The following is a 12,445-nucleotide window of genomic DNA, read 5'->3' as shown; positions in this document are numbered from 1 at the left end:
GAAAATCATGTAAAATATTTTAAACTGAAAATTATACAAAAGAGAAATGAGAAGTTATTCCCTAAAAGAGTGCGGAAAATAAAAGGCATTCAGATGCTTTTAACATATGAAATGGAAGCTAGACAGCCGTGCAGGAATAAGCCCCAGATACAGGCATCGTTAATGCAGTTCAGAACCACATAAACACAAAAGTGCCATGTTAACCTTATCCACTATTTCAGGGGTAGACAGTGTAGTGTCCTCCAGATGTTATGAACTACAACTCATAGAATCGCAGAGCTGTACAGCTGGAAGGGGCCCAAAGGGTCATCAGGTCCAACCCTCTGCAATACATGAGTCAAGTCATCCCTGACCATTGGTCATGCAAGCTGAGACTGATAGTTGCAGCCCCAAGCACTGCTCTATAGGCAGCCAATACTGTAAAAAAAAAAGCACTTCCAAGTGGCCATGAAGAAATTAGATCTGTAATTAGCCTAGATCTGTAATTAGCCACACTGCCACAAACTGATGAAGCTGCAAGTCCATATAAGAAGAGATTCTGAAAGTCTAGCCATGTGATAGTCTTAAGGAAACAAATGTGTAGCTTATGCAAATTAGTCTTTGAACCACCTACGATACTGACATTTCAGGGGGGAAACAGGGTCAGCGATGAACCTATGACTCTCAGTCTCAGGCCCCATTTGCAATGTGGACATAATAGTACATTTGTTTTACAGAACTATTACGCTGAAGGAGGTTGTATCCCTTCTCTCATGCCACAGTCACAATGTAACTCCTCCTTCCCCAGACTATTTGCTACATATCTTCTTTATTCCCTCAGCAAACAGCAGCTTGCAGAGGGCTTTTTTTTTCAGGAACCGTGGGAAAGGTTAAGTTCAAACCACATGCACTATGCTCCCAATCCATACTTTTTCTCCCCCCCCCCCATTGCTATTGAACAATACATCAAATATTATTGAAACTGAAACTACAGAGCGCTAGTAGAAAAGCATTGTGAACCATATAAAAGTTCTAAGTTCTTACACACCAAGTAATTTATATAGGATTCATATAATTTCACTCAACATTAATCCCCTCTGAGAGACGCAAGAGCATCTCTCCAGAGCAGAGACAAAACTCTTTGGAAGCCTAAGAAAAGTATTAATTGCCCAATAAGAGAAGCCAGCTGTGGAAAGAGGCCAGATGGGCAGCATGGTGAAGGGTAGGAGAGAAGAATGTGAGGAGCTGAAGTGGTCAGATCATAGGTGTACAGCCCTTCTAAGAATATTTCAAGAGCTGATGGTACAACTCCTCACTTTATTTCAAAGTACAAAGTGCTATTACACAACACTATATGTGCTGGCGAGTGCAAAAATCATAAGCTATATGCATCCTCTTGGCATGCAGAAAACACATCACAACAGTGTTCTTTGATGGGAGACCTTCTTGAACCATATACCCATTCATTGGGCTGGCTCGTTGCCTAATGGAGAGATTTTCTGCTTGTCAACTCTGCAAATTGTAAACACGACTGTGCATAATTTGTTCTCTCTCACCCCTACTGGAAAAAAAAAGGCAAGGGACTACAGTAATCCAAAGTTCATGGCATAAAAAGCTGTTATGGGGGGGGGGGTCATAACAACTTAATATGTTGTGAAGTTCAGATTCACATATCATTGTTTTGCTCATGAATAATATTCACATGCACTCTGAAGACAAATAGCTCTTCCATTGCCAGCATTAGCTGCTTATCGATCTGAATAAGAAGCTGCCAATTCCTGTATTCCATTGTGGAACGTCATTTAAATCAGATGCATCTTAATTCTCAAACCTCTTTGTGTTCATGTGTTTATGAAACAAAACTACTGTTACCTAGAAGAACTCTCTCCTGCTTTCTTTACACATGCAGGTCATGATGAAGAATTCACCATTAGAGACTAGGAAGATTCAATAACCTTTCATCAAAAATTACCTGGAATGCTGGGAAAGCTAAATCAGACAAATAAGGACTTACCTGCTAGAGGGGATGCAATATAAAGTGGCAGTTTTAACTGCATGTAGTAGGACTGCCCAGTGGCTAATACATCCTGGGAAAGTCAAGGAAATTCCAAGAGATCCCATTCAAAGTCCAACAATTAATTTTGATGAATCTGGGTATTGGTTTATTGCCAATTAGCCCTGAAGCTATAGACAGTTATGCATAAGGATTTAACAGCCTTGCTGCTGGTTGCAGAGGTATCCAAATACTGGTGGTACAAAACTTCATTTTTGCTGCAAGGATGGTGGACAAAGGTCTAAAATAGTGGCTCCAAATTAACTAAGTACTGCAGACCCCCCCATATGTGAATGGTGCCACAGACCACCAAATGAGAACCACTGGTCTAGAACATAACACTGGCTGGAAAACTTATGAAGCCAAACTGAGTACATAGGGAAACCAAACATAAAGATTCATTTGGTATGATTAATTTCTGAAATATTTATGGTCATAACTGTATTTCAAATAAACACTGGACAATGCCATAACACCTAGTGCACACCCTTTTCCTGAGTAAGTTTGAGCTTCCTATGGATAGTTGATGGTGTTTTGTTGTTGTTGTTTTGGTCTTATTATAGTGATTCTTTACAACTCTGTCTGCATCTATGCAAGCTGTATGAATACTTCTTGAAAACTTAAAAAAAAAGTTAATGGTTAAAAAAAATCACCTGAAACAGCAAGCATTTTGGCTTCAAGAAGAGTGGGTAGTTGAGTCTCAATATCATTCACTTTCCTCCTTAAAGTGCTGCACAGCTTCTGACTGGTACACACCTAGATTGAGGCAGACAGCCATGATATATAATTCATTCATGTAAAAATATAAGGGAATAAAAAAGGCATTTCAAATTGTCTTGGTTTACAGACATGACATATCATTACACAGCATGACAACCAAGGTTAATAAAAAATGATGTGTGATATTGCTGCAAGACATTCATCCTGCCATTCAAGGGCTTTGCCACAGAATCCCCAGAAATAGTAACTCTCTTAACAGTTGCCCAAATAGGGAAAAATGATGATCACAAACAAAGCAGACAAGCAGATACTGCAAGACTATATTTCAGGCAAGAGGCCAAAGCTGGAAAATTATTGCAGATGTTTGATCTTTCTGTAAATATCTTGCTGACAGTCATAATGGCTGAAGATCAAAGTAAACAAATACTTGGTTCAGATTAACAATCCGGCCCTACTCTCTACTCTTGCTGTCCTTATGGAACAGCTAAAACAGCATTCCACCACAAGACATACAGGGCAGAGTCACGCAGGCTGGACCAATTTTCCTAGAAACTGAGCCCAATTCTCTTGCTGGAGTGAACAGCTAGCACAAATATCTGTTGGGAAGAGGAATGCAGTATAAGGTGCTAGCAGAGCGCCAAATAACTATTCAAAGAATCAAAGCAGAAATAATACATTACAAGTCACCTCCCTGTTGAATGTCAGACGTTTGACAAAGACCTTTCCATTTCAGCAGACAATAAGGAAGTTTTATGCTTTTATGATTAAGTTTTAATTGATTTTATTCACTCTTGAGTTTTTTTGTAATTTTACATACACTACTTATAAACTTCAGAGATTAAGCAGTACATAAACAGGTGAAATAGATAAATTAAATTTGCAAAAGAGACTGTCTTCAATCCCTTCCCATCTAAAAACAAGCATCATTTCCTCCAATGCCAAACACAGGTGGCTCAGTGCCCATCAGAGAAATACAACCGCCCAAAAATAAATATTATTTGTTCTTACTTGGGACTAACTATGTATATTGGTTTATACATGAAAAGAAAGAAACCTTGAAAGCAACAACAAGAATAAAATGGCCAAAGATTTAAGCTCAGTTAGCATCAGCTAGCTCTGTACTGATTCCACCGACTGTCTCAGTACTGCTGTTGTGGCTCTGCCTTGCCAACTGCCCTCCTTCAGTGAACTGCCACCATTTTGGCATTTAAATAAGCCACTCCGAGTAGCACTATAGTGTTCTAAGCCCAGAGAGCCAGGCTCCGTACAATACCTCACTCCTATATGAAGCTAATCAATAGTGGCAGGAATGGAGGATGCAGCAGTGTGTGTTAGAATACTAAAATTAACTCACTCTTTCAAAATGTCATGCTATCTTCAGTATTTGCTGTAACAATCACTTAGAAAAATCAAAGAGATGGAAGCAGTGCTGAGTTATTGATGCCAAAGGCAGCACCTCTGTCAGAGTTTCATATCCAAGTGAGGCATCGCCACTTTGCATCAGACCAGGCCTGGCTTTATTCTGAAGGGGACAAAGTGACTAAGGCTGACTGCTCAGTTCATTATCACAAAGTCTTGCTCAATAGTCACTTGAAATGCTACATATCTTCATAAATAGCACATATTTCCTATGACCATGCAGTAGGGGGAGGGAACAATCAGTTACTTATTATTGTGGCAAGAGTAAGAGACACTACATGCTATTTAATTCTGGGCTTTCAAGATTTTTAGGTAAGCCTGCAATTTTAAGTACCCATAGAAATTAGTGAACCCACTGTGTTTATATTACTTTTCCAAGATGAAACTGCATAATCTATGAGGCAGTTGCACAGTTCTAGTTCAGCAATGTTGATTTCAGAATATTCTATGGACAGTTTTCACACCAAATAACTTTTCAATGGCCTCCACTGAATCCAAAATGGATTCTGAAACATTTATAAACAATTGTACCATCATAATCCTCCCTACTATTGTGAAGAGGTTGCTTAGCACAGTATTGGGCCGAGACTCTCAAGACTAATAGAAGAGCATGTTGTGCTTCAGACAGTACAAGGAAGCCTGCCTACTCCGTGAACTGAGGTAGGAGCAAATACTGGAACTGCTGCTCCAACATTCTGAGAAACCCTAACATGAAAAAGTAATGCATTTTCTTAGGGCGTGGAAGAGTGATGGACCACTTCCTTTCCTCTTGCAATCTGTCCTAAAGACTGCAGCAGCAGTTCAGTTCCTAATATCAAAGCACTTTTGTACCTCTTAGAATCGTAGGAATGAGCCTTCTTGTTAAATTTACTAGCATGATTTGGCTTAGCATGTTGTCCAAACCCTGGCTTGTGGTTTAGTTCTCCATGAACTGTAAATCACAGGACAAATCTTGGTTATTCTGAAGAAAGTTAAATCACAAGCCCGGTTTCAAACAACACACTAAGATTATCCATGCCTTAGCTCAGCACTGTAGTTGAACGACTGATGAGTGAAGCATCTTACCAGACGTCCCAGTTTCCCAGGGATAGTCCCCGGATTTGCGAATCTTTCCCTGGACAAATTCCACCCCTGGAATGTCCCCGGATTTCATCTAATGTCCCCAGGAAACGTGGCAGCGGCAGCCTCACCAGCCTGGAGCCAGCCTGGCAGCGCAGTTGGCTCTGGCTGGCTTCAGGAGCTGCTCGCTGCTGTGGCGCCCACCATTTTGACTCGCCAGAAGTCTCCATATGATGGTGGTGCAAGGGCTCTAAGATGCATCTTCCAGGCTGCCTCCACCTTCCCTGACCCCAGCAACTAAGCTGTGAAGGAAGGCTTCATGCTGCCTATTGGAGCAGCCCTGATCCCAACTCCTACTTGCATACTCTCAGCCCTCCTTCTCCGCCTTCAATGCCTGACCTAACGTGCACCGCTTCCCCACCACTGCCAAAGAACTAACAACTCAGGGGCTGCCCAGACTCATGGAGAAAGGAGATAGAAGCCCTGGAGGAAGGGGAAATGTGGTGGTTGAGGTAAAGACGGTGGCTGCCCCTCTGCCACCGCCATCACTGCAGCATCAACGTCCCGAATGTGTAGTATGTATACATGTATGTGTGTATCTAAAGTGTCCCCGGATTCATTGAAAAAAATCTGGTAACGTTAATTTGCAATCTCCTCTCCATGTGCCTGCATGTTTGGCTTTGTGTGACATGTAAACCAGGCCATTAACTACTGCAATGATGGCTAAAAACAGGGATATGAGCAATCAGAGGGAGAGAAGGGAATGTAGCACTCACTCTTATCAACTCTACTGAAAGAGCAGCATCATTCAACTCTGTATTACTGAACTGTTTCTGTTCAGGTCTGTCATTACAAGCACCATTAATAAATTATGTCTGAGCCTGCTTGTTTTCCTCCTGTCTCTGAATCCCCACTTTCTTTTGTGTTGTGTCCTTTAGATTGCAAGCTGATGGGTAAAGACTGTCTTGTTTGTTATTGTTCTTATTAATCCTATTCTAAGCCACTCCAACAGTCTTTGCAAATGGAGATTGGTGGGGGGATGTTTTAGATAATATTCAAAACCCTCATAAACCTGTTAATTTTTTCCAATTGGCGGCTCTCTCCTTTGCATGAGCTAAGAAATAAAATATTTAATGCACCATTCCACCCACTATCCAGCTGTCACATTTTCACTTTTTATACACTGACCAAATTAGCATAATGTCACCATTCCAATAATCACTTAATATTACATTAAAAACAAGATCTTTAGAAAGCTGTTCACAGACTGCTTCCTTACACTTATGTACAATTAATTGCCTCATTAATGCCTTACATTTACAGAAACAAATATAGCAGTTAAAGTGCACTTACTCTGGCAGCTGTATGTTTAATGGACATATTGAGCGATTGCTCTTTTTCTTGAAGCCTAGAAAAATTAAATGAATATTAAAAGATTCCCATTATTGGATAATCAACATCTCAGAAACAAAAACAAATATTCCACTTTGTTTATCCCATAACAACTCTCTCAGATAGTTGAAACTATTGTCTATTACACCAAAACACCCATTCGTTTCTTTACAGCCCAACTCATCCAAAGCTAAGCACTTTTAAATGTATGTATTTATTTCTAAAAGTATTCCTATGTTACTTTTTGGCTCTAAAGAAGAGGTCACACAAAATCACATTAATTTATGAAGAACATATGTTTAATCACTACCCCACCCTGGGCTGGACATAAAAAGTACTTAAGATTGACTTGACCATGCCCACTAAATTTTATATTTTAAGGCCTGTTTCTAGCATGAGGCCATCAGAAACTGTAGCATCCCATTACCAAATAAAGCTGGCGGGGGGTAGGAAAAGAAAGCTAACTCACTGTGGGATAACACCAATAATCCACACTCACATCTGAAAAGACAACTAGAAGATGTTGGTGAGCAGGTGTGGGTGCCTAAGGAGGCGATCATATTTTATTTGCTGAAGAGACTACAAAACAGCAGTACACACTGGTTCTACCACAGACTTTTGAAATTTTTCCACAAATGGCATTTTGAAAGCCATGACCTTCAAAATAGATCTAATCCAAGTCCTTTGAAAGAAGGCAAACACTGTACTCCAGGGGCTTCTATCTGCTGAAGCTTGCCTCAGTGGAAGATATATAGCAAAATTCTATTAAAAGTTTGAAATGGAATGATTTCTTTGCCCTTCAGCAAAGTCTGCACAATATGAATCAATCAAGGAATCAATAACTCCTTGGCATGATTACAGTTCTTATCTGTGAACCTCTCCATGTGCAATTTTGCACATCTTTTATCAAGCAACTGCTCATTACAATTAAAGTTGTTTTTTTACAAAAATTATTTACCATTGGATAAACTTGTTTTAATATCATGAATTATACCAAAAAAAGAATGCTTCTTGGACCAATTGTGCATTGTGAAAACACAATAAAAATGAAGTAGACTCATACTGGATTCTCTGCAGGCGCTTTCACTTTACCCTACCAATCGTTACATCTTTTGAAAAGTTACTGCTCAATCCAAATAGCATAATGTGATTGTTAACCCATAAAGTGAGACTATCAATATTTCAAGTGAAGAAGAAGAAGAAGAAGAAGAAGAAGAAGAAGAGGAGGAGGAGGAGGAGGAGGAGGAGGAGGAGGAGGAGGAGTTTGGATTTGATAACCCGTTTTATCATTACCCTAAGGAGTCTCAAAGTGGCTTACAATCTCCTTTCCCCTCCTCCCCCAGAACAAACGCTCTGTGAGGTGAGTGGGGCTGAGAGACTTCAAAGAAGTGTGACTAACCCAAGGTCACCCAGCAGCTGCATGTGGAGGAGCAGGAAAGCGAACCCAGTTCACCAGATTACGAGTCTACTGCTCTTAGCCACTACACCACGCTAGCTAAACAGCTTTTGGGCTCTGATACTTTAACAAGACACAGTTAGGCAATTAACAAAAAGTTCTAAGGTTAAGGACTACTTGCGATATCAAAAAGGGAAATAGGTGCTAATGCGATGGTTCTTAGAATTTCAGAGATGAACAGAATTCTCATAAAAGTGAAAGGAAGTGTAAGAATGGTGTAATAATGCTTATTTTATTTATTTTTATCCATTTTATTTATATACGACCCTTCAGATCTCAGGGCAGTTCACATGATAAAAATACAAGATAAAAGCAAAAATAAATAGTTTAAACGAAAACAACAAAACAATAAAGCCCCCTCCCACAAACACATTTAAAAGGCTATAGAATATTAATCAGCCAAAGACCTGGTTGAAGAGGAACATTTTTGCCTAGTGCCTAAAGATATACAATGAAGGCATCAGGCGAACCTCCCTGGGGAGAGCATTCCACAACTGCCACAAATAATGCAGAAAAATACATAAACTAATGTAAGGTTGTAAGGTTTGGTCTGTATATCCAGTGGTTTATTTGCTTACATGCAGAATTCATAAATGCAGACCTTTTCAGACCGCAGCATACAAATTTATCATCTTCCATGAGTAGGATAAATCACATGTGCAAGTCATGCATCAAAATAGCCATAGATGCATTAAAAAAGGTAATCAAAAGCTGAACAACTGAAGCTGGGCTGAAGATGTGGCTCACCAAGGAGCCATTTGGCTCTGAATGAAGAGTAAAAGTAAGCTAAAATGAGGTAGAATACTCAACTTTACTGTGCTTCACCAGCAGCTAGGGAAGACAGCAGCAAACCCTAAAGGCAGGTTCGGAGGGGAGGTTGCAGCAGAAGCCCTACAAAGTCAAGTACAGAAGTGAAGGCAAGCCATTGGAGGAAACGACTGTCAGTAAGGAATTCCAGACAGGGAAGACCACAGAATAACTGTCCAACTGGCACTCCATATAGCTCAGTGGTAGAGCAACTGCTTGGCATCTAGGAGGTCTCAGGTTGAATCCCAAGCATCTCCAGGAAGGGCTGGGAAATATTCTTTGTCCTTGGAGAGCTGCTGCCCATCAATGCAGAACAATACTTAGCTAGATGGACAGATGGTCTTTGGTCTAAGACACCTCCTTATGTCCCTATGCATATTCCAAATAATTTACCAATTGGAATGGAAAAGTCAGGAGGGAGGTGACATTTCTAAGACTTTCTCCTTCTTGTTGCTTTACCTGTGGCTACTGACAAACCTGAAAGTAAAGGGGCACAAAACTAAAGACTCCCTTGAGTTCTATAATGCTTGGGCAAATCCTTAGATACCCATATTATCCACACACCAGGTATAAAAAAGAAAGTACAAAAAGGGATATTGAACATTGGCTAGCAAATCCAAAAAATAGCTGAATTCTGTTTCCAGGGATATCTGCTAGTGTATGGATCTGAATATTTTCCACCAGCACTGCAAAATAGTATCATTTTATCTGGCTGGTAATTGGAATTATGCTACTAGCAGAATAATTTTACATTTCATGCAAATTTAGGTGGCTTGTTATGACCTATAGTAATAGTAGTTTTTGCAGGATTTTTATTCTATTGCTTTTCTTATGAAGGGACAGGATTTGGCATTGCAACTTGCCCCAGATCCTTGAGATGAGCCAAACATGAGATGAACAAAACATAAATACCTAGTACAGATGAGTGAGTCACCTTACAGCATGGGTAGGCAAATTAAGGCCAGGGGGCCGGATCCAGCCCAATTGCCTTCTAAATCCGACCCGTGGAAGGTCAGGGAATCAGCATGTTTTTACATGAGTAGAATGTGGCCTTTTATTTCAAATGCATCTCTGGGTTCTTTGTGGGGCCTGCCTGGTGTTTTTACCTGAGTAGAATGTGTGCTTTTGTTTAAAATGCATCTCTGGGTTATTTGTGGGGCATAGGAATTTGCTCTTTTTTTCCTCCAAAATATAGTCTGGCCCCCCACAAGGTCTGAGGGACAGTGGACCGGCCCCCTGCTGAAAAGGTTTGCTGATCTCTGCCTTACAGCTTACATAGCTCTCTACAGATTTGTGGCCAAATCTGAATGAAACCAAGATTTATGTATATTTTATGCTACAATAAGTTCTATGGTGACAGACCCTCCTACTGACAATAGATATTTCTTCAGGGCACCACTTTTTATAGTGCTTAATGAACATATTGAACAATCATAGTACTCTCTTCACGCTAATTTCCTCAAGCAGCACTCACTCTCTCTCTCTCTCTCTCTCTCTCACACACACACACACACAAACAGAGAGAGAGAGAGAGAGAGTAATTGGCACAAGCTGGCCTTGTCTTCAACCAGAATTACTATGTGGCTGGACAATATTCAAATTAATAAGCCTTTCAGGCCCCAAGCATTTAAGATTATCTTTGAATTAACCTCTTTCAGACAAACCTTTAAGGGCTCTTGTAGCTGAATGGAGTGGTTACCAGAAACATCAAGAGAAAATCCTACTGCCAATGGCCATGACAATATTAATCCAGATTATTTAAAACATCCATAAAACAGGTTTTGCATTCTGGATGCATTTCAACCAGCAACAGCTAAACAGGGGGTGAATGTGGGAATGAAAACAGAGCGTTCAAGTTTTTTTAAAAAAAATATTGGACACTATCCAGCCCTCAAGGCACCGTTTTAGAACTGGCATCCAGATTCCCACTCCCTTCCCTAATCCAAAATCAGTATTTTGGCATTACCCTTGAGTATAATACAAAGGAGCCAAGAATGAGCAACAGGAAAGCAGATGAGAAGATTAAATTTAAAAAATATGAAAGCTAAGCAAGATACATACAGATAAGTGGTTTCTGTGATAATTAATCTCAGTTTTGAAGATGTGACCTCCATTGATCTTTTTCATCAAAGCATGCAATAAAAAAATGTCAAAAACAAAGCAGGATAGCAACTGACTAATCCAAAAGCTGTCACTTTAACTCCCGCATTTGTTGACTGATTTTCTAACTGAAATTGACAAATAGCAGCAAAAAATATTTAAAATCAATGTAATATGCAACTGATTTCTCTGACCCTAAAGACTTTTCTTTCTTTTTTTACAGAATTCTATAACCAACTAATGGAAATAAGACAGGACAGACATTTTCACCCCATCAGCCATTATGCTAAGTTAAAGACACCCACCCCTTTCAGCATGATGTGAAGTGAATGACATTTGCTTTGTAATGTGGGGAGGGCGTGTCACCTCTCTTCTGTAATAATGAGGGTCTTCAGCTGCAATATGATAAAAGGTTTTGAGATCAGAGGTCAATAAATGGGTGTGGGGACCTATTTTGCCACTTCTCTGCCTAGTGGGCAGGACAAATCACTGTATCAAAATGAAAGACCTGCACTATAATAAACTGCCTGAGTCTTTATTTAACAGTTTAAATAATCTCCTCCCATGACACGTGGGAAAGACACCAGTAAGGATGGAAATGGCACAAAAGATTGATAATGCTGCTTCTTACTCAGCACAGGGGATGAAATGATTGCCTTTTGGCCATCTCTGCACTAATTAAATCCTCTTTTAGAAATAAGATGCAAGCTTCTTGGGAGGAAAACAACCACATGGAAGGTGCTCCATGTGGGAAGGTGTTCAAGAGAAGTAGATCCTTTCAAGGCTAGGAAGTTTTCACCATGCCATCACAAATGTATGTTATCAATGAATGGCTTATGTGACTATTGTTATAGCTATAGTAAACCCAATTCCTGGTAAAATATTATGTAGCACCAAAATCATTCCAATGCCCCAAAGCAGCTTTCCTGAACATCAGGCTCTAAAGCTAAAAACAGAAATTTTCATGTATTTTCCGATGAGGTAAGATGCCCTATAAGAGAGAAATCAGAAGAAAACAATACATCAAAGTTTTTATACAGGATTTCAAAGTATCATACAATAATACATACCTTTTAAGGGACTCTGGTAAATCCAAATTGCACGGAATATTCTGTGATGCCTTTGAAGTTTCAGTCAAGGCTTCGCCTATTTCTTGCAGCTCTCCAAGCGATACCCAGCTAAGCAAGGTAGACAACTCACAGTCCTGCATCTGAATGAACTGATCTTGGTCTTGAATTTCTCTCCTTAGCTGTTGATCTTTAGCTTCTAGAACAGCCAGCCTTGCTCTAAGGATTTCAATTTCTTTCTGCATGAAGTAGAGAGAGAATTGTGCATTCGTGTTTAAAAAAGGAGTGCGATGAATTATACCAAATGGTGCAAGCACACAAAAACACATGCAAGAGCCAATTCTCCACATGGCTATAATGCATTTATGAATATCATGGATACCAGGCTCATCT

At 39.9% G+C, this 12,445-nt stretch overlaps 1 protein-coding gene across 9 annotated transcripts in view; it reads right to left on the bottom strand.

The window, feature by feature from the left end:
- Positions 1–12,445, bottom strand: part of DISC1 (DISC1 scaffold protein) — a 159,771-nt gene that overhangs the window by 100,054 nt on the left and 47,272 nt on the right. For all 9 annotated transcript variants that reach the window (XM_081855820.1, XM_081855812.1, XM_081855813.1 and 6 more), the window contains 3 exons: positions 12,056–12,291; positions 6,584–6,638; positions 2,686–2,788 (listed from right to left, as the gene is read on the bottom strand). In XM_081855820.1, coding sequence (XP_081711946.1) covers positions 2,686–2,788; positions 6,584–6,638; positions 12,056–12,291 — 394 coding nt within the window. The remainder of the gene's footprint in view (positions 1–2,685; positions 2,789–6,583; positions 6,639–12,055; positions 12,292–12,445) is intronic.

Source organism: Podarcis erhardii, assembly GCF_964252035.2.
Source record: "Podarcis erhardii genome assembly, chromosome: 3".
Classification (NCBI taxonomy): domain Eukaryota; kingdom Metazoa; phylum Chordata; class Lepidosauria; order Squamata; family Lacertidae; genus Podarcis; species Podarcis erhardii.
Note: the sequence above shows the minus strand (reverse complement) of the source record. Positions and strands in the feature narration are given on the sequence as shown.